The sequence below is a fragment of the Amborella trichopoda genome, chromosome 12 (assembly GCF_054954075.1).
Source record: "Amborella trichopoda isolate Santa Cruz 75 chromosome 12, AtrichopodaSantaCruz75HAP2 v2.0, whole genome shotgun sequence".
Taxonomy (NCBI): Eukaryota; Viridiplantae; Streptophyta; class Magnoliopsida; order Amborellales; family Amborellaceae; genus Amborella; species Amborella trichopoda.
Genome location: NC_142347.1, coordinates 38549562 through 38574677, shown reverse-complemented (window position 1 = coordinate 38574677; position 25116 = coordinate 38549562). Strand labels below are relative to the sequence as shown.

Sequence of the window (25116 nt, the reverse complement as noted above, 5' to 3'; positions counted from 1 at the left end):
ATTGTTTTTACGAATTATTTTTTATATATATTTTTATTAAGTGCAGCTCGATGAAAAAAACACACGTTTAAAATTTCAAGTGATTTGGATTTGTAAAAAAAAAAAATTTCAAATAATACCAAACATCCGTGTTCATCAGATCGACCCATATTCACTCTGGACCGTTGAACTTGTACTATTCCATGAGTTATATGTGTATATATATATATATATATATATATATATATATATATATATTCTTTTATCTTTTGTCCGTAGACGTCACAATCATTCTCACTCATTAGATATCAAATTGGATGACTTAAAGTGAATTACAAAGCCCAAGAATTATTTTTTTTGAAACTTTATGTCTATTCAATAACACTCTTACAACCACTCATTTTAAAATTTAAAGGACAAAAACAATTGTGATTTTTACATATAAAAGATAAATGGTTTCTTTGTAGACATTCCCTCTACATCCCAAACCCTTTTCCCTCATTTCTCTCACCCTTATCCCTCTCCAACCTCTCTCTCTCTCTCTCTCCATATATATATATATATATATATATATATATATATATATATATATATATATATATATATATATATATATATATATATATGCTTCAGGTCCTCCGCAGTAGCTCAATGGCATTCACGATCATGGTGGTCATCTGCAAATGGTGGGTATTGACCCAATTGAAAAAAAAACCATGGGAAATTTGTGGGTGATTTATTATGGTTTTCCCGAGAGCTTGAGTAACAAGATCACGAGCGCGCTTAGCGAAGAGGTTGATCTAGGTTAAGATGCACACCGAAAAGTTTCTGCAACAAAATGGAGGAGAATGTGGTGACAAAATTTCCCAATTTGAGTTGCTCCCTCCATTTGATGGAGGTTGAAAGGCAAGGGAATGCGGGGAGTGAAGCATTTGCACATTCCCTGCTGTTCTGGAGGTTAAGCGGTAGAGTTTGAGTGAAAAAATATGGTGAAAGAAGCAGCGACATATTACAAGTGTGAAGCTTCTAGTGCAAGAGAGGGGTAATCTAGTGCAAGAGAAGGGTAATCCGCCGTGTTTGCTTAAGAGAAAGCGGTGACATCTTTCCCCATTTTCTGAGAAGTTGACACCCAAGTAGGCTGCATTTTTCTCTGGAAGTGGAGAACACACCCAAGTGGGCTGCATTTTTCTCTGGAAGTGGAGAAGGAGAAACATAAAGCAACAAGTTTCTCCATCTTTCTCCGCTTTTCCCACTAGGAAACGTATATGATAAGACCATTTATTTTATATACAAGAATGTCACAATCATTGTCAACCATTGGATGTCACATCCAAGGGCCAAAAAAAGTTGTGACCTTATACCAAAAATAAATGATCTCATAACATACAATCCCATAAAAATATTCCCAATCCTTCAATTTCTTCAGTATCTGGGTATTTAAACAGCAAAAAATGTTCCCAATTTTTCATTTTCTTGAATATCTAGGTAATTATTAAACGACCGTTGAAACTTATTTACCAAAATCTTCCACTCTAGAAGTTATTTTGTTGTACATGCATTTCGTGACAAAACAATGAGGACTTATTTCAAAGGGTAAACAATGAAGTACAAACCAGAAGCTTGGGGCATGTTTTGTTGGACAGAGAGAATTACACCTTAAGAAGATCAATAACTAGAAAACAGGGAAACTTTCATCCTTCATCATGCATATGATGGGCATAGAAAAATTTTCCTTTTGTTTCAATTTTGATGCCCCCTTAACAAAAAGATTAATAAACAAAATGATTTGATAGATTCTAGATTTCCTGGTATCAAACCAAGCTAAAATATTACAAATGAGATTACTGATATCCAGAAAATCCTACCTTGTAACAAGATACTGAAGATAGGCACAGGGGAGAGATCACACATCCATTAAATCAACAAAGGAAATGCTGCTTAACAATATGTAAAGAAATAACAATACTCGCTAATCAACTGGAACTTCGACTTCCATCTTCACACCACACATGCCAAGAATCTATATGAATAAGAAGAAAGCATGGGAGTCAAACATTGTACGTTTTATCATATTGAAATGAATAGTCACTCTAAATGAAGCTCACTCCACAATCCATTTTTCAGTACTAAAAAAGTACGAGGTCTGCCTCTTGTCAATTTCTTTCTTATCCCATTTCACCATTCCTCGAATTCTACTCTCAAATAAAGAAGTTGATGGAAAGGACCGGGTTTTCCATAAGGATCCGTTTCCTTCAAAATTGTTGCCAAGTTTTATGACAAGGATGCCATATGTATAAACTGTATCACTCTATCCCCGTACGTACAATATGGGGAAGACGCTATTTATAGAAAGATAATGGAAGTCAATGTTTTTCTTCTTGGTTATTACATGTTATCAGTGTTTAAAAATGCTAGGTGGCCAGAGGGATCCAAGCCGCCTAGCACCTAAGCAGGCGCCTAGCGCCTAAGCAGGCGCCTAGCGCCTAAGCAAGCGCCTAGAACCTGGGCAGCTCGATAGAAAGAAAAATGTCTCTATAGTCTGACAGTTTAAGTGTAACTGTATAACACATAAGAGTTAGGGATTTAGGGCATATGAAATGTATAGTACACAAGTCCACATAGCACAAACTCCTCCATACTCCATAAGTCCATCGTCTAATAGTCCACTAAATCTAATAACAATGGGTGATGCTTAGATCAATTTCTCGTAACTTTGAGAAACCCTCTGATCCTATGGAAGTCATCAAAAACTAGTTTTTTTGGGGGTTTTTCTCTCTTTAAAATAGGCTCTAATAGGGTTTAGGTTTCAAATGAATCTAAAACCTACGATTTTGCCACTTTAGTATTAAAAAAAGCCCAAAAATACCCTCAACAAGGGCCATTTCCGCCCCTGGGCAGCCACCCAGGCCTTCTGTACTGCCTAGGCGTTGGGCGGTCCGCTTTTTAAAACACCGCATGTTATCATTACAAAACCACTAGGAATGACAACCACCTCTAGCCAAATAAGCTATACTAACTTCGATTGTGCCAATCAATGTGAACTTCACACTTTCCTCAGGAATACGAAACTTGAATATGTATAGGATGCTTTCTTGATAATTAGAAAGGGCTTTATTGCTACAACTCATGGCCCAAACCCTAAAATAATGTGATTATTGGGCATTTCTTGGTGCACATCAATAGATGAGTCCTACAGGCGATCAAATGAGTTTTCTTTATTGATAAAGTTGACTGTGTAGTATTAATGAATAAAAAATACAAATTAAATCTTGCACATTTGCTGTATTTGTTTACAAAGGATATAAATGAGTTCACTAAATCACTTTGTTCTTTGTCTCATATCCCATGTAAGCTCAGACAAAAACCCATTTCAAACCCCAATTCTCGTGAGGAATCCAGGAGTCAAAATAATAAAACTGTTATAGAAGATGTAATGTTTGACTTTTGACCGATACTACAAATGTCATAGATAATCTATTAAATCTTATCATAAAAAATGTGATAAAGAACACTTTTTCTTATATGCAATATTCAGATCAGCATTGATGATGGTTTCAAGGCCTCTTAGCCGGAGGATAAGTCCTACAAAGGAGTAACTATGTCTTGCAAACTTTTAAGGATCTGTTCCAATGTTGCCAGGGCTAGACCGGTGATTGAGCACCAGTCTGGTCAGAGCAATAGGACATAACAGATGCACCTGTTAGACCAGTCATAGAATTTAAAAAATAAAAATTAAGGAAAAAAAACAATAAACTTGAAAATATAGCAAAGATTGTCGAAAAATCCAGGCAAAATATTTTAAAAATAAGGAGAATTTCAGAAAATTGTTAGGAACAAAAATATAATTGTAACATACCATATGTCCTCCATAATTCCCAATCTCATGCAGTCATGATGCGTTCCAACATGCCATCAAGCAATAGAAATGAAAATGAATTATTTTAAGGAAAAAGTTCAAACATAAACATAAGTCACAAGACCTCAACTCCACATCAAAATTGAAACAAGGGATCCTCAAAGAAAAAGAGAGAAAAAAAGGAGTATTAAACAACCAAAATATAAATATGACAACTAATTGAAATTAAAAAAAAAAAACATTTATATTCAAAAACAAAAGGCACAAAATCCACAAGATAAGGAAAAACCTACAACACTTGCTACTAAAGAAAAAAAACAAAAGAATGAATGCAAAAAACAGCCCTTGCCATTAAAAAGTTTGTTAGTTGTGAAAGCCCTACAATCCGGAAAATATTTTCAATTCTTAATTTTTAAAATCCAAAATGAATTAAACAAAGAATAAATAAAATGGACTAACTTGGGAGTTAAAACTTCAGATTATGAGGCTCGAATTTGCTCGAAGAAGTCCCCCAAAGGTCGCCCAAATCTGAGGTTTTTCTTGTGAGGGAGAGAAATTCGCCAAATCCTTTTTCCCTCTCTAAAAAAGTGCTTTTTTATACCCTAAAGATTTAGTTAGGATGATGAATATAAAGAAAGCAGAGATTCATCATGCTTTCTTTTATGGTGAGGTAAACAGTACCAAAATTCGGACTTAAAAAAAATAAAATATAATAAACATAAAGCGAGGATGTTTACATAACAGTTTCTTCTGGATTACTGGATTTTCACTCAACAACCATAATATCATTTCAATCCAATGTTCATCCAGCTCTTAGTTACTAAGAATGCCTATGTAATGCCTATGGGAGCAAGAGCAAGAGGGGAATAGGTGAAGAAACATCACAGCCTTCCTTAAAATTGGGGACAAAATGAATTGTTAACAATCCTTTTTGCCACATACAATATTTTCCGTTCTTGGGCTAGGTCAGCTTGGTTTGCAGAGAGTGGTTCAAATCCTAGACTTCTCTTGTACAAACCAGGTGCCTCACTTTTAGGCAAATGGCCGGGTTACCATACGGCATACTGTATTTTTCCCATAAAAAAATTCCCATATTTTTATTTCTTTAGGAAATGCAATCCCCATAGTTTTTGCCTACTACTGGAAATGCAATCCTATTAATATTTGCAAAAAAGATCATATTATAAAGCTTGGCAATGTTAATAGAGATGATCAAAACTTTGAAGAATATAAAAATACTAAAAAAAACACTACGAAAATAGCAAGTAAGGCTAAATTTAACGCATACGATGATATAAACAATAAACTACGGACAAGAGAGTGAAAATGATATCTCCAAACCAGTGGTTTAAAAAACGGATCGGTGTCCCGGATCGGTGAATCAGCAATCTGGATCAGGAACCAGCCGAATCGATCGGATTAAGCATTAAAAAAATCCAAAAAAATTGTTAAAATTCATTATAAATGATGTTTTTTAGGAATCCAATAAAAAATGGGGGTACTGCATTATTAACTTTCATTTTTTTCATCAATATGTGAATATTGAGATGTTCTTTCCCTGTATGAACTTATGTTAACCATTAAATTTATATAACACAAAAGAAAAATCATAAAATTATCATGGATGAAGTATATAATTATACATCGACTACAATAAAGAATGATTTAAATCGATGAAAAACTGACCACCAAAATCTCAAATTGGCAGAAAATCATAATCCATTAAAAAACAAACCCCAAATTATTACAACCTAACTAACCATAATCCAAAATTATTACAACTTAACTGACTATAATATTATATAATGAAATTGAAATTGTTGGTGTACATTTTATAGTTATTTTATTATACAAATAATAACAAATCCAAAATCTCTTATAATATCATCTAATTTAAAATGTATTATTGACAACTATAAGAAAAAATAGTACATTACATAATTTATAATGCAAATAAATTAAAATAAATAAAATAAAAGATTTGGTTATCAATGTAGAAATAAATTATAAAGTGGTATGAGTTAGTGTTATTTTTCTCTCTTAAAATATCCTCTCAACTAATATTTTTTAATATTCAACAGACTAGAATTACTATTTTTTTTTTTTTTAATATCCTATGAGCTAGTACTAATTTTTAATCTCAATTAACTACTTGCTTAATTATTAATCATATAATGAAATAATCCCGTGAGATAATAGCCTAATAGAGTTTTTATGTTTTATTTGGGTAGGTAAATTTAAATTTTTTATGAAAGATAGGGGTGGTGAGCAACCAATTATTATTTTTAATAATTTTTTCTTTTTTATCAAATAATTTAATTACCAACATCGGCAATACACCCTTCTTATTCACAACGGGTATACACCGTCGGGCGTACACTGTCATGCGTACGCCATCGTAGCTTTTTACGTTTAAAGTTCAAATCGTTTTATAAAGTTTCAAACGTATATTAAACCTCACGTGGGTTTAGTAGGAAGCAAAGGTACAAAGAATAGTCCCACATCGAAGAGATGTGGGATAGAGAGGCTCTATAAAAGAAGCAGGCCAATCACCTTTGTCAACATGTGTGAGCAAGTGGGGCCATGTAGGTGGATCGTGCACGCTGATGTGAGCAGGTGGGGCCGCAAAATTTGAATGTTTAATACAAAAACAGAAAATCAGATGAGTCGCAAGATCATGACATCATCATGTCATCACAAGGCCGATTCACTCCCGCTGCTTTTCAAAAAAAATCGCCGTTTCAGCTCTAGGGTCGCTTGGTTTCCGGTATTTCGTCGGAATCTGCACGGGGTGGCCGATTTTCGTGTTGACCCGGGCGATTCCGGGTCGACTCGGCATTTTTTAAATCATTGCTCCAAACTAACAAAAATGAGAGAGGAGGTGCAGTGACCTAGATCATATTAAATGAATTAACAGGGAGGATCAGAGGGTCTTAGTGAAGGATGACAAGGTCAACAAAAAGCGGCGAATTTATCTTCAAAAATTGCTAAATGATGAACACTATGGAAGCACAACATTAAGAGGAATCTTCGACATAAATAACGTGGGAGGTCATAGATACATCTGCCGGTTAGGATATCAGAAGCGCAAGAAGTGTTGAGAAAGATGAAAATAGGAAAAGCTTTAGGACTAGATGGTATCCCGATAGAGGATTGGAAGTGCATGCGAGTATTGACATATTCTAGCAGATCAAGCTATTCAACAAGATGTTGAGAACAAAGAAAATGCCAGATGAGTGGGTAAAAAGTATTATGGTACCTATTTACAAGAATAAGGAAGACATATATTAGGATTAAAATTATGAGTCACACTAGGAAGCTGTGGGAGAGAGTATTGAGCAACGACTAAAGTGTATCAGAAAATCAGTTTAGTTTTATGTCAAGGAGGTCAACAATTGAGGCTATTTTCCTACTTAGACAACTAATTGAGAAGTTTAGGGACATGAGAAGAGACCACCACATTGTCTTAATTGACTTAAAGAAAGCATACAATAGAGACAATAGAGTACCTAGAGAGTTAATTTGACGGGTTTTATAAAAGAAAGGAGTCTCTAAAGGATATATTAACATAAGAAAGATATGTACGAGGAGCGCTAATTAATGTGAGAACAACTAGTGGAGAGATAAGTGAGTTTTTTTATGACAGTAACCCTACATCAAGGGTCAGTGTTAAGCCTATATCTCTTTATTTTAATTATAGATGAGTTAACTATGCATCTACGAGATGAGGTATCATGGTGCATGTTATTCACGGCTGACACAATTTTAATTAATGAGACTAGAGGTGTCGTCAACACAAAGTTAGAACTTTGGAGGGATGCTCTATAATATAAAGGTAATAAAATTAGCCAGACTAAGACAAAATATATAGAATGCAAGTTTAGTAATAATAGAAGTACAACGATTAGTAGTACAGATTGATGGTCAAAAAATACTTAAAAGATATTATTTTCAATATCTTCGATTGATAATCTAGGAGAATGGTGAATATCACACAAATATGGCGTATAGAATTAGAGCTAGGAGGGAAGTGGAGATGTGCATCTGAAATTTTATGTGATCACCATATATACAAATGAAACTGATGGGAAAGATCTATAGGATGGCTGTAAGACCAATCATGCTTTATGGGACCAAATATTGGGCAGTCAAGAAACAACATATCCCTAGGATGAGTGTAGTTGAGATGAGAATGTTGAGATGTATGAGTGGCAAGACAAAAAATGATAGAATTCAAAATGAATATATCTGAGGGAACTTGGGGGTGCTCCAATAGGTGATGAGATGAGGGAAAGTATACTTAGGTGGGCTGGCCATGTGCAGTATAGACCTAATACAACACCAGTTAGGAGATGCGATTTGGTTCAAGTGGAGGGCTCTAAAGGGGAAAGGGGAAGGCCTCAAAGGACATGAATGGAAGTAGTCAGAAGAGATATGGTGACTTACAGTCTGACTGAGAATATGGCCCTTGATAGAGCAAAATAGTGGAACAGGATTTGTGTACAGTGTACCCTATCCCAAATAGTTGGGACAAAGCTCAGATGATGATGATGATGAATATTTAGCAGATGAAGTCTAACTAAGGACTTACACAACGTCACTAAACTCTCAGGTCATAAATAAATGTGAAAAAAAAACAACATTAGGAGACACTACAAGAATAACAAGTGATCCTATGCAAAATCAACAGACAAATGGTATATAATACAGCAAACAATGGGATTAGGAATCATTTGTTTGTGTATCATCACTTTCAATTTGTATTCCACATGATGGTTTCATATAGAAAGGTTAAAATTTCATCACGAAAGTTCTAAGCTCACTGAATGAGCAGAATGATAGGAAAGTCGCTGCCACCAGATAATTTAAGTTCTAAAACGGACCATAATGCATGTTCAACTGAAATATCAGAAAGAAAATACCTTCACAAAGTCATCCAACACTAACAAGGAATTCTCTGTGTATCCAGCTTCCACTAAAACTTGCATCAAAACTTGCTACATAAAACAACAAAGTCATCAGAAAAAGCGATAATAGAAATAAACAAACAGATATGTGAAACATCACTAGCTACCATTGTCTTATAACTGGTTGGCAAAAAAACTTACATTGGTTTCTAACTGACTGGGAAATTTAATCCAGTTACAAAGCTAAACACCCAGTCATAAAGCAAAACACCCTATGGAAATTAAGAGCACAACAATTAATTAGTAAATTTGAGCACATAATAACCGTTGTTTTCGGAAGTAAAAAGGGCTAGGGTTGCTTGTTTCGGATTTTTGGGACAAACTTCAATGGTTTGAACCTAATCTCCCTCATTACTGAGTTTATGCATAATAAATCTCATCCTTCGCAAAAGTGAAAGGTTAAAATCGATACCACGGATGTGCGACATAGTGAAACAAAAGGAAACAATGGAAAAAGACATCTTAAGACAGTTGTCAAAAAGCTTACATGCTGCGATGATTTACAAACACAAGGACGAATCAAAATAGAGTCCGTCACTCTCTTGAAGGTTTTTTAAAGGTTTTTATTTTCTGTCATACAGAGGAGAGCAGATTTTCTTATTCTACTCAGGAAGGTGTGTCAGTCTCAACTCATGGACAGTTCTCACCAATAGAAAGTGTGAGGGAAGGAATGTGACCACATCAGGGATGGAATTCGTCTAGGGCCCACTGCTTATTTTGTAATGAAGTACAAAATAATTCACACTACCAATATAGGACAAAACAATTTTCAAACCAAGTTGGAAACTTCATTGGGATCTAATGTTAATCATTTTCAGTAAGTTCACGACTATTCCTCAACTATACACCATGTTATACAAATGCTGACTGAAACACAAACGAGTTCAAGTGAATGCATTGCAAACAACTTACTGATCCCCCCCTCCCCTCACGAAAAAAAGAAAGAAAAAAAAGCACCCAATAACGCACTAAAAGCCCTACGGTCCAGGGCTGCATATGAAGTCCAAAAATTCGAAGTAACTAGCATCGAACCTTCCTCTGTTGTTCAGAAATGAAGTGTCCTGCCAAGTCCCGCAATACATCCAACATATCGTTGAATGTAACTTTTCCATTGCCGTCTAAATCATAAACCTTGAAGATGACTGCAATGATCAAAAAACAAGAAGTAAGCTCGAGATAACACAATTACCATAGATGATTGAAACAATAAAGAGCCACAAAGAAGTCAGCCATCAACACATTACAAAAGATAGCCGCAATAAGAAAAACCCAGGAGAACAAAGCCCAGATAACTAAATTAGAAAGAGAGCAGCCTTAACTAGAAGGTGATTACTATCTGAAGCTATGTTATAGATATACCCACACACCCAATACATGGATGGAGATCATCAAATGCACATGCTGGCTAGAAATTCCACCCATGCTTTTGGGAGCGACAAGCAAAATCATGGGTGCCAATAGGGAAAATCATGGGTGCCAATAGCTATCCCTCAATATACAACAAGAATAAGTAACCTAAGATAGCACAATTAAAAGCAAAATGTCTCTACCAACTTAATCAAATTGAACCAAAAATTTTCGAAATACACCAAAGTAACAGGAATTTCAAGTGAATTTACAAAAGGCTAACCCTACATTCAATCTTCTGATGAACGGTTGCTCTAGAACTAAAAGCTGCCAAGAACGCTACAAAATCCTTAAAATTCAAACCATCAAGCATTCTCAGCAACCTCTGAAAAGAAAGACACAATTCATGAGTTTGACAGATAAAAAAACACCTAAATCAAATATACTGCAAAAGGAAATGTTGGGGTTATGTACATTGGTCTATCGAGAGCCATTAAAGGAAAATAAGAACTGTACCATTGAAAGGAATAATGTAGTGAAGCAATGCTTGAATATGACCAACCAAAATGTCTAAGAGAAAAAAGTCAAAAATAAAAGGAAATAAGTTAATAGAATGATTACATGCCTGTGAGAGAGGATTGACCACAAATTCAGGTACTGTGAGGAACTCATCTCCTGATATGAACCCACCATGATTTTTGTCGAGCTGGCAAAATCGCTCATAAAGAGAAACTATTTCTTGCTGTGAAACTATAAAAAAAATTTAAAAATCAACAAGAAGGAAAATTCCATTAACTTTTAATTCCCACTCAGCTCACCCATCCTTAGCGAGAGAGAACAAAGAACTTGGACTATTAATGTCTGAATAGAAACCTTGAAGCCCTAAATGAGCTTATTTCCACCCATAAATTTAGAGCATTCAGACATTTGCAAACAAAAAAAAAGTAATCTGCCACGAATTAGGAACCTACAAAGATTGTTGCAATGCTCCTGAACTTCTTCAATGTCATGCTGGGTAAGCATAGACGAAGTGTTTCCCATCACTTCTATCCGAAACCAGATCAAAGAAGAACGAAAGAAACCCTAATTCATCAACCAATCTTAGGTTTTTATGGAGTTCTTTCTAACGGAAAGAACAAAGAGAATCCTTACTGTTCTCGGATACTCCAAAATTTGAAAGAACTGCAAATGCAATGAGAACTTAGGAAAAGGAATCTGGTAATTGATTCAATGCAGGACCGATGAAAATGAAACACTAATTTTTTGGCCAATTATTGAAATTTAAATCATCAAAAGCGAAATGAAACCCTAATTGTGATGGAGAACGATCGGAAATTAATGGGAGAGAGGCGCGACAGTAAGCCAGATGACATCATAAAGATGCGTTTGATAGTAACGAGTCCAAGGGTACGACGGGTTTATTAACGCTAATGAATAGACGGGCTTTGTTGGTCGGGGTGCGTTCAACAGTAAGCGTACCTCTAAATACAGTTGAATGATGATTTTTCGATATCAAAACTTATTATGATAAGCGAGCGTACCTTTGTTCGCTTCTTCTCCACCAAGCACGGAAGGCTTAAAAATTTATTTTAAATTATAAAATTTAAAACTTAAAAATTTAAAACAGATGGAACATAACTATATAACACATAAAAATATTGAAAATTGACAGATACTAAATGAATCCTTCTCGACATTTTAAGGAATATGGATTGGCTTGACCATACCTGATTTGGATAAGTCAGTTTCAATTTGGATCACCAATTTTTTTGAACAGCGGTCCAACATGATTGTGCCTCTCTTGTATAAAAACAATTTGAATTGTATAATATGAGAGTATATATCATTATTACAAGGAAATCACAATCATTTCTATTCATTAGATGTCAAAATGGATGAATTAGATTATGTCACGAAATTTAAGAATTTTTTTTTTGAAACTTTAAATATGATGAATGACACACTTACAACCACCAAGCTTAAAATCTTTTTTTTTTGTTATCAGTGGGCAATATAGGCCCCTACCCCCTTAAAATCTGACGATAAAAGTAATTGTGATCTCCTTATATTCAAAATAAATAGCCTATTTGTATACTTTCCAAACAAACAAAAAAAGTCATCATATACATTTTTAAATGGAATGAACTATTTTTGAACTCTTTGTCCATTTCAATAGCACACTGTTATCTATTGTTCCCAACAAAAACACAAAAGTCTTTCTCTCTTTCTCCATTCTTAAAGCACACTGAGTCGTAGTTCCCATGGCGAAAAAAAACAGCTCTCTTTTTATATAGCACATTGTGAACTGTAGATCATCATCAAAGCCTTTTTTTCTAATTAATTTGGGTCAGCTACACAAATCCTGGTCCGCCATTATGCTTTGTTAATGGACATACCCTTAATGAGGCCATAAGTCCCAATATCTTTTCTCACTAGTTCTAATATTGTATATTTCGCCTTATCCCTTGTTTTTTCTTAGCCTTTCACTTGAACTAACTCGCACCTTCTGAGAGGTGTTGTACTGGATCTGTACCACACATGACTAGCCTACCTAAATCTGCTTTCTCTCATCTTACCATCTATTGGTACAACAACTAAATTCTCCCAAATGTATTCATTTCAAATTCTATCATTTCTTGTTTTGTCACTCATTCGTCTCAATATCATCATCTCAGTTAGAGTCATTCTATGGGTATGTTTCTTCTTGACCCCCCAACATTCTGCCCCGTAAAGTAAAATTGGTGTTATAGCTGTCATATAGAACGTGCTCTTTAGCTTCATTGGTATGCAATGATTATATAAAATTCTATGTGCGATATCTTCGTCAATCTTTCTATTTTCTTAGATTATCGATTAAAGATATCAAAAGTGCGCTCCTTTGGTATTTCTTGGCCATCAATGTTAACTATTTTTTTGTCTCTACTCCTATCATTACTAATTTTGCATTCCATATGGACTCAAGATATCAAAAGTGTGTTCTTTTGATATTTCTTGGCCATCAATCTTAATTACTTATTTGTCTCTACTCCTATTATTGCTAAGTAGGAAAATGTTTCTATATTTCCCCTATAGCATAGAAGATCTATACTTCCCCTACCATCTAGTCGTCCAATTTTGATCAAGAGAGCCACTCACTGTTTGATCTTTAGATCCGATGTCTCAAAATATTTTATTTTTAGTTTTTTTTATAAAAATTGTATGAATAGGAAATTTTGTACATGCGATATTCTCATTGGGTCTCACATATAAAAATTATTAAAACCCCTTGAAACTTTCAATGGTATTTTAGTTTTTTGAAAATATTTTTTATATATATTTTTGCTAGTACGAGTTTAATAGAGGATTGGACGTATAAAATTTAGTGTCCAAATAGTTTATATAAAAAAACTTAAAATTAAAATAGTGCAGAGATATGGCATTGTGATTGGGACAATCTTAGCCCTCCATTCTAAATGGTTGGATAAGGGAAAGTATATAAATTTTATACGATAGGAGAAACATAGAAAGCTTGCTCTATTACTAAACTTGCATTCCATATATTCTCTTTTAATTCGGCTAATTTTATAATTTTTAAAATTTTAAAATCCAAGTATCATGAATCAAAACTATCACTATAACCCGTACCTGACACGATTTCAAAATATCTTGAATCAAAACTATCACTATAAACCGTAGATCGCACAAAAAGAAACCTCTCTCTTCACATTGCTTGAGTGTAAATTCAAACCTTTTACTTTCCTTCTCTCTTACTTCAATATGGTCCCTATGTCACGCGCTTGCACAACCTCAACACTCCCCACTCTTTCTCTACACTTCAAAAAAAAAAAAAACGAAAAAGAAAAATGAAGGTTTTGGACCTTCCAGTGCAAATCAAATATGAAAAGTGCACCTACACCAACGTGGAGCCTTACCAACCACTCGCAAGCGCTCTTATCATTCTTAGAGTGAGGTTTGTATAAGGTGTCTATCTTGTATTATTGCAGTAAGGTACGCCTCAAAACTATACTGAAAATGTGGTCCTACACAGCCTGGTAATGATATGAAAATCTATGATTGTCCCTCATTATAAAATTTAAAATTTTAAAAATAATAACAATCAAGTAGATATATAAATACTTAAATTTTTAAAAAATAAACAGTCTAAATAATATGTTAGATGATGAACCATGTTTAAGATTAAAATCAGCTTATTTTTCGTGTCCGTAAATCTCCAGGCTGAGATGATCTATTTGACGGTTTTTAAGCATAAGAACGACCTTCACTGATGGGTTTTTTAGGTATGCCGTACGAGCACAGTGTAAGGTTGAGATCTTAGATAAGGATTTTTTTTTTCTTTTCCATTCTGGGTTTAAATCCCCACTTCTCCTTTTCTTTCTCTAACTCCATTATCATTCTTAGGGCCTGGAATAATCTCTCTCTAAGGTCACTGCACGTCTCAAAACTATGTACGGTCTTTTCGCCCCCTCATCGTTACATACTCTATTGCAAGTGAAAACCAGTCTTCCTTGCATTTCTCATGGCCATGAAGCCCCACAAGTTCTCCCCAATAGCCCATCTGGGTTTTCGAGCTCCCCCCTTTTTGGCCGAAGGGTACTGCCTCTTCTCTCTCTAAGCCTACCCATTTCTCTCTCTAGACCATTGAGGAAGCCGGGTGTGGCCTTTGCAGCTGCTGTCACAGAGAAGAGCATCCATGATTTCACTGTCAAGGTTTGCATTCATTTTTATTTTTTATTTTTTATTTTTATTTTGTAAATTTTTTGTTGGAATTTTATTTGTAAAGATTGAACCTTTGTTATCAAATTGGCTTTCAAAGGGGCGAATCCTTTGGATTTTTAGGCATATACCGAAGAAAAGCAAAGCGTGGTGCTGATTCAGACCGCTTCAGGTGGTCAAATTTGGACGGGGTTTGCTTCGGGAAATAACGTGTATTTTTTTAATTTTTTCATTAGTTATATATATATATATATATATATAAATTTAAATTATTTATACTAAATTTTAAAAAAAAATTCCGAAGAAGCACCGAATTGCTTAAGTTTTTCGAAGAAGACTACTGAGCGAATCTAACAACATTGGTTTCTACAATTTGGAGATAGTATCAACAACATTGGTTTCTACAATATGGAGATACTATCAAGAGAAATACGAAGTAGAACTGATGTATTATATCTAAGTTGGGTTTCGAAATTTACTGGAGATTTGTTTTGATTTTAGTGGCAAATTATTGGGGTTTATTGGCCTGAGAGATTTATTGGGTTTGGCAGGATATTGATGGAAAGGATGTATCCCTCAACAAATTCAAGGGGAAGGTTTTGTTGATTGTCAATGTTGCTTCCAAATGGTGATTGTCTTCTTTATTGGGAAGAATTCGTTCAAATTACCACTTATAATAGCCATGTTCTCTGTTCTTTCATTGCAATCATACATTATTATTATTATTATTATTATTATTATTATTATTATTATTATTCATGTAACTAGTACATGAGAACTTCCTTTTATTTATCTATTTTAATTGTTTATTTTTTTTTGGTCCTCTTTTGGAGATGGAAATATTGAAGTTCATTTGTTCATGCAGTGGCTTGACCAAGTCCAATTACACAGAACTCACACATATATATGAGAAATACAAGCCTCAAGGTATGTTTGAAAATTTTAATAAAGACATGGATATTCCCTTTCAGGCTTAGAATTTGTTGTTTAGTTTGATGACTTTTTGAAGTCTTCCTTAGTCATTCTGATCATGTGTTATTTAGTACTGTAGTAAGCCTTCCTTCTATTTCTTGAATACTACCTTGACTCATTGATAAATGATTACCATATTCCATTCCTTTTCTTTTTTCATTTTGTTTCTTTTTGGGGGCTATTCCGCAAATATAAATAGGAAACAAGCAAGTCTGATGTAGAGGGGTGAGTTTTATGGGGGATAATTCAAAACAGTGCCCATTAGTTTTAGATTTTTTCCAGTCTATCACTAGACCAGTGCTCTGTAGTGCTTCTCTTGGAGATTAGTATAGAAACTCATATAAGCATTGCTCGAAGAGCTTTTCTTTGGAGTTTAATTCTCTCAAAGTGTAAAGACATAATTTTTCTTACCATCTTTGGATACACAGTATGGGTCTAGAACCTTAAAAGGGTTGGAATGTTTATTCATCTAGATTAAAGTAGATGATGCTAAAGTTGCACACGGCCAGTTTCATCCATGTTTCTTATTCAAGTGCTACCGATTCAATCTGCTTATTTAATCCCATAGGTCAGAATTCCATGCAATTTTCTTCCCCCCCTCCCCATTATTAAAGCTAGATGGAAATAAGTAATAGTGCCATTTGGTTACAACTGTTAATGGTTGGAAACTCAGTCTTAAAATAGATCCTTATCCACCTCGAAGCTTAAGTTCTTATTTGAGTGGGTTTCTGGTTTCTATAAGTTAAGTCCCACCCTGTTAGTCTTTTATTTTTAATCATTAGTCTGTGAAAGTCATTTAGGAATGCATTCCTACGGTACTTAGCTGAGTATTAGAATGGGCAATTTAAGAAAATAATTTGAAATGTTAAATTTGTATTAAATTTGTAAAATGAAATGTATTATGGAAATTATTTCTCAAGACCCTTTTTTATTTAGTAATTGTCTTTTTTTTTTAAAAAAAAAGCTTAGCCAAAAAAAAGGCTATGATCACAAGATATGGGCAGATGGTCTCCCTTAGAAGTCAATGGTCCTGCATCAATGTTAATCTTGGCACATGAAAATACCCAAGTCTCTAATGCAGTATTGTTTTTGAGTAGAAGTCACTTTCGTTTGGGTATTAGTAACAACTTCCTATTTGTGACGTTTATCCCGTCTCTAGACCATGATCATTTTTTATGCCGATATTCACATCATAGAAAACCTTAGGAAAAATAATTGTGGAAATTGTTAGATAATTAAACCTAAAGATAACTTTGCAGCAGGATAGGAACATAAGAAAGACAAGATTTTTAGCAAAATAAGAACATGAGAAAGAAACATTTGTAGGAAAATAGGAGCATAAGAAACACAAGACTTGTACCAAGATAGGAACATCATCATCATCATTTGAGACTTATCCCAACTATTTGGGGTCTGTTATATAAATCATGTTCTGTCATTCTGGTCTATTAAGGCCCATACACTTATGGAGACTATAAGGCCGATATAGCACGTTGCTTACAGGCAACGCCCTAGCGTGAGCGTATAACATAAGTTCATGAATGATGAAAGTTGTGGCACAGTTTTACGCTGGCTGCCTACTTAACATGACCCTCCTCCTTTTATCCCGGCTTGGGACCAGCGTGACCGTAATGGGGCCAAGCAAGGCAGAGTTTATCATGGTAGAAACATAAGAAAGACAAAACTCGTAGCAAGATATGAACAAAGAAAGGCTAGTGTGAAAGAAAGAAGGATCGATAGGAAGATTCTTAATATCAATTTAAGGTTGACCATCAGCAAATAGCATTTAGGTCATGCTTGTTTAGGTAGAAAGAACTTTCTGAGAAATTTCATTCATGCTAGACTATTGCTTTCCCTTGTCTGCTTTCTGAAAAAGAGGCAGTCACTGTAGCAGATGGGAAAGTGCTTTCTCAGCCTTCCCCATCTATAATATTAAATATGAGAAAGCAGCACTCAACCTATTAGGTGTGAAAGCACCTTCCCAGGCTGATGAGAAAGCTCTCTTGATGAGAAACTCCCCCGGGGAAGCACTTTCACAAGAAACAATCATACCCTTAATTTTTTTAGATGATAGGAAGAGAGTATGAATCTCCAATTCTTTTATTGCAAATTTAAATCCTAGAGAGCGAAAACTGAATTGCTTCATTCTTTGTACAAGTCAGGAAAATGACTTATGTGCCTTGATATAGGATTTGATATACTCGGATTTCCTTGCAACCAGTTTGGAGGGCAAGAGCCTGGAACAAACTCTGAGATAAAGGAGTTTGCTTGTACAAGGTTCAAAGCAGAATTTCCCATTTTTGACAAGGTACCTTTGGTAGCCTAATTCCATTGCATGTTTCTTACAACATATGGGATGCGCTTTCTATCTCTCTCTCTCTCTCTCTCTCCATGAGCCTAATTCCATTTCATGTTTCTTACAACATATGGGATAGTGTGTGTGTGTGTGTGTGATTGTGATTGTGATTGTGTGATGGAGCTGACTTGATAAATCCAACAGGTTGATGTGAATGGACCGAATACTGCACCCATATACCAATTCCTGAAATCCAGCACTGGTGGATTTTTGGGGGATGTAATTAAGTGGAATTTCGAAAAGTTCCTGGTCAACCGAGATGGGAAGGTTGCGGAGAGATATAGCCCTACTACTTCTCCTTTCCAAATTGAGGTAGGTAAATAGCTCCTTTTGGGCAAAGAGTAGTAGGAGCCTAACCCTGTTGATTTTTGGGTCTGTAGACTATGACACAGGTCATAGGCTTCCCATCATCTCAGCACTGGATTGGATGGTGATGGTGTGAGAGTAAGCTATACACTTTGAAAGAATGACATGGTTAGTGGGCCCAACTCTCCTACAATCACAGTTCTAACCAGTGGTGTGATGTTGGTGCTCTCTGATGGTTGCATACCTCTCCAAAGTCCTATGGTGGTAGTATATATTTCCCAAATCATGTGGTTAACTTTCTTATTTATGTTTATAGTAAAGATTTGAAAGTCTGCATAGATTTTTGCAAACAATAACATTCTTTGACAAAGGCTTATGAATTTATTTATTTATGGTGAACTTTTAAAGAATTAAAATAGTCTTCAGAAGCAATTAGTTTTTCTGATAATCTTGCAGGCTTAAAGATACAGGACCATGCATTTGTTTTTGCATGTCTGAATCTAAGATTAACTAACCAGACATAAAGCATTGGTATCTCTAACAAAAACCAGTAAATTGTAACTTGGTATATCTACTCTAAAATTTGTGGTTTTTGTTAATCTAGGATTTTTTTTTTTCATCGTTTTTTAGTGTTGCTTGCACACTTTTCCTTGGCCACTGTTGAAAAACTAGGGCTCTTTTTGTAACCTTGGAAAAGATGGGAGCAGTATCTGTTAGTTTATGGTCTTTGATTCAAGTTATATGTTAACATGGTTTCATGTGCTTTCTGTTGTCACTGATAGAACTCCTTTTTCTTTGTACTTTTAATATTGCAGAAGGACATCCAAAAACTTCTTGCAGCATGAGCCCTTACAATTGCCCTTACAATTGTGAAACGCAAAATGTTTGGGAAACTACATCTATTTACACTACGGACTCCCTCATTTGTATAATCGGATGTAAATGGGCCATTGACCAGACCTCATTACGCATGCATTGTAGTACAAGTTCTTATTCAAAGCAGTGTCTAAAAATTTGTCAAGCTGAAATAGAATCGCGTAATCTTAGATCATAAAATTTTTCTTTAGTATTACTTTTCGTTTGTATATTTTTCAATATTTTTATTGTATTTTATTTACTAATCCTATCTCTTTTTGATCGCTTGCACCACCCCGCACTGTGTCGGGGGTAAATATGCTTTGCCCTACATTTTAAATTGATATGAGAACCTTCTCGTGCAGTGCCTTTCCCCGTCTCTTTTCCCTCCTAATTGCTATTGTTGCAACCCGCAATCTCTTGATTTCTTGGTTCTGAAAATTCCCTAAAGTTTGAGCAGTTGCTTTGGAGAGCTTGCCTAATTCTTTTTAGAGAGAGAAAAGACTTCTTATCCACTCTGTTTTTACATCAAGACAATAAAATAAAGAAAAGTATATAGTGAGACAATTTATCTTTGGTATAAAGTGTTCAAATTAATCTTGGGGTGGAATTGCGTGGCTGCGTTTATTTCATTGGTCAAGCTCAAAGTTTAAAAGAAATTTAAAAGAAATTTTCTCGAACATTGTGATGTACTCAACCTATTAGATTTCATATCGGATAGTTACAAGTACTTGATGTATTCAAGCTATTTGATTTTTTTGTAACCAAATAAATAATTTCATTATATACAATCTCATAAAATAAAGTACCAATATTTTTATGTTTGGTGTGAGGGAACTTTGTAAATTTTTTTATTGATAAAAAATTTTTAAATTGGGGCTTAATAATTTAGTATAAATAACTTCGTTTCATTAGGCACATGTTTCTTGTGGCCTCTTGCTTATGTTTTCTCTCTTTCATGAGGTTTGGGGAGTGAGAAAATCACAAAAAGATATTATGAAGGTTTAAATACATAATCCAAGATTTTTTTGCAAGGTCCCAAATTATTGCTAGAAAAGCTGATGGCATGGATTTTATGGCATGGATTTCAATTATCTTGGATATTGCCAAAATCCACAGTTTGGATTGTTTAATGACTAGGATACTTAAAATCAAAACAATCAAAATCATGGCAGTAATACTTATTTTTCCTTGATTTCATTTCCATGCCAGAACATGTTTTTTTGAATTTTCAAGTCCCATGGATTTCACTCATTGGCTACGACAACCTGAAACATAGGGGGACATTTGGAAGGTATGAAAATTTGAGAGAGAGAGTACTTAAATTTTTTTAAAGAAAGAAACTATCTCAAAAATTTTAGATAGAGAAATTATTTTAAATTTTAACTTTTAGAGAGAGAAAGTACGTTAAAATTTTAGAGAGAGAAAGTATGTTAAAATTTTAGAGAGAAAAAAAGTACCAATTTTTTTTTAAAAAAAACTATCTCAAATTTTAAGTTTTAGAGAGAAACTATCATATTTTAGAAGGAGAAACTATCTGAAATTTTTAGAGAGAAATTATTTCAAATTTTTTAGTGCGAGGTAATCTCAAATTTTAATTTTAAAGAAAAAAATTATATCAAATTTCAAAGAGAGTACCTAAAAGTTTTAGAGAGAGAAACAATTTTAAAAAGTTTAGAGAGAGAAATTATATCAAATCATAAGTTTTAGAAAGTGAAAGTATTCTTAAAATTGTAGAGAGAGAAAAAGTATTTTTAACTTTTAAGGAGAAACTATTATAAAATTTAGAAAGAGAAACAGCCAAAAACAAAATTTAGAGAGAAATGTCTCAAGTTTTTTAGAGAGAAACTATCTCGAATTTTGAGTTTTTGAAAGAAACTATATCGAATTTTGAGTTTTAGAGAGACAAACTATATTAAAATTTGAAAAAATTTGATACAGACCCCTAATTCTCATCTTATTTCATGATAGACTTCATTCTATTTTTCTTTCAAGCAGTATAAAAAGCCCCTAAAGTATTTCAACATACCCCTTCATCTCTTCTCTATCATGTTTATTCACTTTTGGCCATAAAAACTAGTACCAACAAAATGTTTTATTCCATCTTAATCCAAAATCTTTTTTAACCCTATTTTGCATTTTTTGTAAACTCTCTCTCAGTGCACACACGCGTGTCCACACAATTTAAACACAAACGAATTCTTTTTTTTTTGTTTTGGCAAAATCAATATAGAATTGAAAAAGTGCAAAATAGAGTTAAAAAAGCTTTTGGATTGAGATGAAATAAAATAATTTGTTGAAGCTAGTTTTTGTGGCCAAAAATAAATAAACATGGGAGAGAAGAGATGATGGCGTACAGTGAAATACTTGAAGATGTTTTATTGCCGCTTGAAAGAAAAACAGAACGAGGGTCTATCGTGAAATAAGATGGAGAATTAGGGGTCTATATTTTCCCTTAAAATTTTTAAAGTAGAAATTGTATCAAATTTTAGAGAGAGAAACTACCGAAAAAATTTTAGAGATAGAAACTAGCTCAAAATTTTTGGAGAGAGAAACTATCGCAAAATATATGTTTTAGTGAGAAAAAGTATCTTAAAATTTTAAAGAGATAAACTATATCAAATTTTAGATAGAGAAAGTAATGTAATTTTTAGAGAGAATCAATCTCATAAATTTTTAGAGAGAGAAACTCTCAAAATTTAAGTTTTGGAGAGAAAAAGTATCTCAAGTTTTGAACTTTAGAGAGAGAATAAATCAAATTTTAGAGAGACACTATATCAAATTTTAAAGAGAGAAACAATTTCAAAATTTTAGAGAGAGAAACTATATCAAATTTTAAGTTTTAGAGAGAGAAAGCATCTTAAAATTTAAGAGAGTAACTATATCAAATTTTAGACAGAGAGTACATAAATTTTTTTTAGAAAGAGAACCTATTGCAAAATTTTAGAGAGATTATCTCAAATTTTAACTTTTAGAGAGAGAAAGTATTTTAAAATTTGAAAAAAAACTATCATATTTTAGAGAGAGAAACTACTTAAAAGTATTTAGAGAGAGAAACTATCTCAAAATTATTGAAGAGGTGAACTATATCAATTTTCAAGTTTTAGAGAAAGAGTATCTTAAAATTTTTAAAAAGAGAAACTATCTTAAATTTTAGAGAGAGAAAGCACCTAAAATTTTTAGAGAGAGAAACTATCTCAAAATTTTTAGAGAAACAATTTCAAATTTTAAGTTTTGGATAGAAAGTATATTAAATTTTAGAGAGAAGAACCATATAAAGTTTTAGAGAGAGAAATTATCTCAAATTTTTTTGTAGACACATTATCCCAAATTTTGAGTTTTAGAGAGAGAAAGAATATTAAACTTTTAGAGAGAGAGATTGTATCAAGTTTTATTACCGAACAATGGACATGGAAGTGATTGCAAGGAATCCATGAATTTTATATAGTTTATCCAAAACAAGAGATTTGAGGAATCCATAATAAAAATCCACCATATTAAAAATCCATAGATTTTTTTGGATTTCAAGTATCTAAGATTCCTAATTTCTTCCTATCCAAACGGACTCTAAAGTCGTATGCCCCTTGCCATGTCTGATTTCATGGTAGATTGAAGGACCCTCCTTGTGTATTTATACCCAAATGAGGTGTAAATTTATGCATTATGTCCCTTAAAATTATCGCTATTTAATATTTTTTTAAGTTTGACATTACGTTCAAATTATTTTTTGGAAATTTAAAATTTGGACGTTTAAGGTATGAAGTTATGGATATTTTTTTTTACACAGGGCACTTCACAATTTGGGACCATGAAGGTCTCGTGTTGAAAAAAAATTAATTTTGTATTTCAAATTTTGAAGGTCCGAAGTTTTAAACTTTAGATAAGCCTTACGGTTCAAAATAAGGGCAATTTGAAATCTTGTAAATAAGGAAACTTTAGAAAATAGGGCAATTTGAAATCTTGTAAATAGGGCAATTTGAAATCTTGTAAATAGGGCAATTTAGAAATCTTGTAAACTTGTAAATAGGGCAATTTAGAAATCTTGTAAATAGGGCAATTTAGAAATCTTGTAAACTTTAGAAAATGGGGCAATTTGAAATCTTGTAAATAGGGCAATTTCAAGATCCAAAATAGGGAAACTTTAGAAAATAAAAATAAAAAATACTCAAGTGATAGTTATGAATATAATATTAAACTTGAAAAGGGAATTTTTTGAATATTATGGAAAGATATGCATAAATTTGTCTTGCATAAAGAAAACATAGGAGCCAAACTGTCAATTAAATGATATCAAAATTCACGAGAGAGAAGACGGTGTTGCCGGCTAATATGAGAGAGAAAGTGAATGAAAGTCACAATTTTTTTATTTCTTTTAATAAAGAAAAGGTGGACTCCATCAAGTGAATGCCGCAAAGAGGAAATGAGGAGTACAGAGAGAATGAAGAATTTAGAGAGAGTGAAGAGGAGGGGAACAAAGCTTTAAATTTAACAAGGAGATAGAGACATTATTTTTAAAATAAGAGAGTGAGGGGTACAAATGGATAAAAAACCTCACATTATCCCATATGGAAGCTACCTGATATATCTGAAACATATAAAACTTCCAAGTTTGAGAATGTTGATCGCAGAGCTCAGTAGCGTGGGCTTGTAACTCGAGCGAGGACAAACAAAGTGATTGGACTGTGGCTTGAGACTCTTGGGTGTGGGCTGCTATGATTCAACCGACGTGCCCTCTCCAAGCCAGGAGTAAGTTGGGTTTATCTGGTCCATGGGCTTGTGGACTTGATCCTATAGTGGAGGGACGTTGGTTTGTGGATTTGCCCAATCAAACCCTATGAGTTCCACTTACACATGAACAACCACTTTTTCCAATTTTGGATTTGCCCAATGAAATCCTATGAGTTCCACTTACACATGAACAACCACTTTTTCCAATTTTTATTTTTATATTTTCATGTCGGTATTTTTATTTGTATTTTTCATTTTGGTATTTTTATTTGTATTTTTTCTGCCAATTTTTATTTGTATTTTTTCATGTTGGTGTTTTTATTTGATTTTTATTTGTATTTTTTCATGTTGGTATATTTGTATTTGTATTTTTTCATGTTAGTATTTTTTTTGTAGTTTTTCATGTTGGTATTTATTTCTTTTTGTTAAATTTTATATTTCTATTTCTTTTAGTAAGCTCCTCCATTTTTACTTCATTGCCACACTTCCCTTGTTTTTATTTTCCATTCTATATTTCCTCAAGAGCATAGTTTCCAAACTATCCTCCCTCAGGAGCATAGTATACTTCTTTGTGGTCAAGCTTCCCTCAAGAGCATAGTTTCCATACTACACTCCCTCAGGAGCATAGTTTAATTCTAGTTGCTCGTTCAAAAAGACCTTTTTGAGAGGAATTTTTTCAATCTCAAATTTTGGAAACCATTTAAGAATACATGATTATTCTCAAGAAAAAAAAAAATTTGAAATTTGAGTTTTCTAACATTTATATATCACCATCAATAAATTGGATGGTCTCAATTCAATCTCAGGACATTATGTTTTCCAAGTGAACAGAAGGTATAATGAGGAATTTCTTTTATTGAGGTTAATCTATGTGATAAGAGGTTATCCCCAAAATTTATGGTCCTAAAACTAATTCTAGGTTGGGTTTTACCCGAAGGTCTAAATGGACATTCTACCCTTGAGAGAGAGAGAGATAGAAGAGGAGGACAACACATTTAAAGCTTTAATTTTAACAAGAATATAGAGACATTTTTGGA

The 25116-nt window shown here is 33.6% G+C and overlaps 2 protein-coding genes across 7 annotated transcripts; one reads left to right on the top strand and one right to left on the bottom strand.

Moving 5' to 3' along the window:
• Positions 1–663: 663 nt before the first annotated feature.
• Positions 664–11267, bottom strand: LOC18446881 (uncharacterized). 5 transcript variants are annotated; one of them, XR_016045790.1, is made up of 7 exons: positions 11121–11267; positions 10775–10899; positions 10438–10534; positions 9835–9944; positions 8944–9014; positions 8758–8832; positions 1749–1999 (listed from the first exon to the last, which is right to left on the bottom strand). XR_016045790.1 is itself a non-coding variant. In XM_088853715.1 (6 exons), exons 1-6 carry the CDS (start codon positions 11188–11190, stop codon positions 763–765), a joined length of 522 nt encoding a protein of 173 aa, XP_088709841.1. In that variant the 5' UTR covers positions 11191–11267; the 3' UTR covers positions 664–762. The 5 variants fall into 5 exon arrangements, 2 of the variants coding, with proteins under 2 accessions (XP_088709841.1, XP_011628011.1); XR_016045791.1 differs by having other exon boundaries at positions 8758–8828; XM_088853715.1 differs by lacking the exons at positions 1749–1999; positions 8944–9014 and adding an exon at positions 664–807.
• A 3145-nt stretch (positions 11268–14412) lies between these two features.
• On the top strand, positions 14413–19552 carry LOC18446870 (putative phospholipid hydroperoxide glutathione peroxidase). 2 transcript variants are annotated; one of them, XM_088853714.1, is made up of 7 exons: positions 14413–14446; positions 14548–14856; positions 15414–15490; positions 15728–15789; positions 18024–18142; positions 18335–18502; positions 19312–19552. In XM_088853714.1, the coding sequence occupies exons 2-7, from the start codon at positions 14593–14595 to the stop codon at positions 19339–19341; spliced, it is 720 nt and encodes a 239-aa protein (XP_088709840.1). In that variant the 5' UTR covers positions 14413–14446; positions 14548–14592; the 3' UTR covers positions 19342–19552. The 2 variants fall into 2 exon arrangements, with proteins under 2 accessions (XP_088709840.1, XP_088709839.1); XM_088853713.1 differs by having other exon boundaries at positions 14413–14451.
• The last annotated feature ends 5564 nt before the right edge of the window (positions 19553–25116 follow it).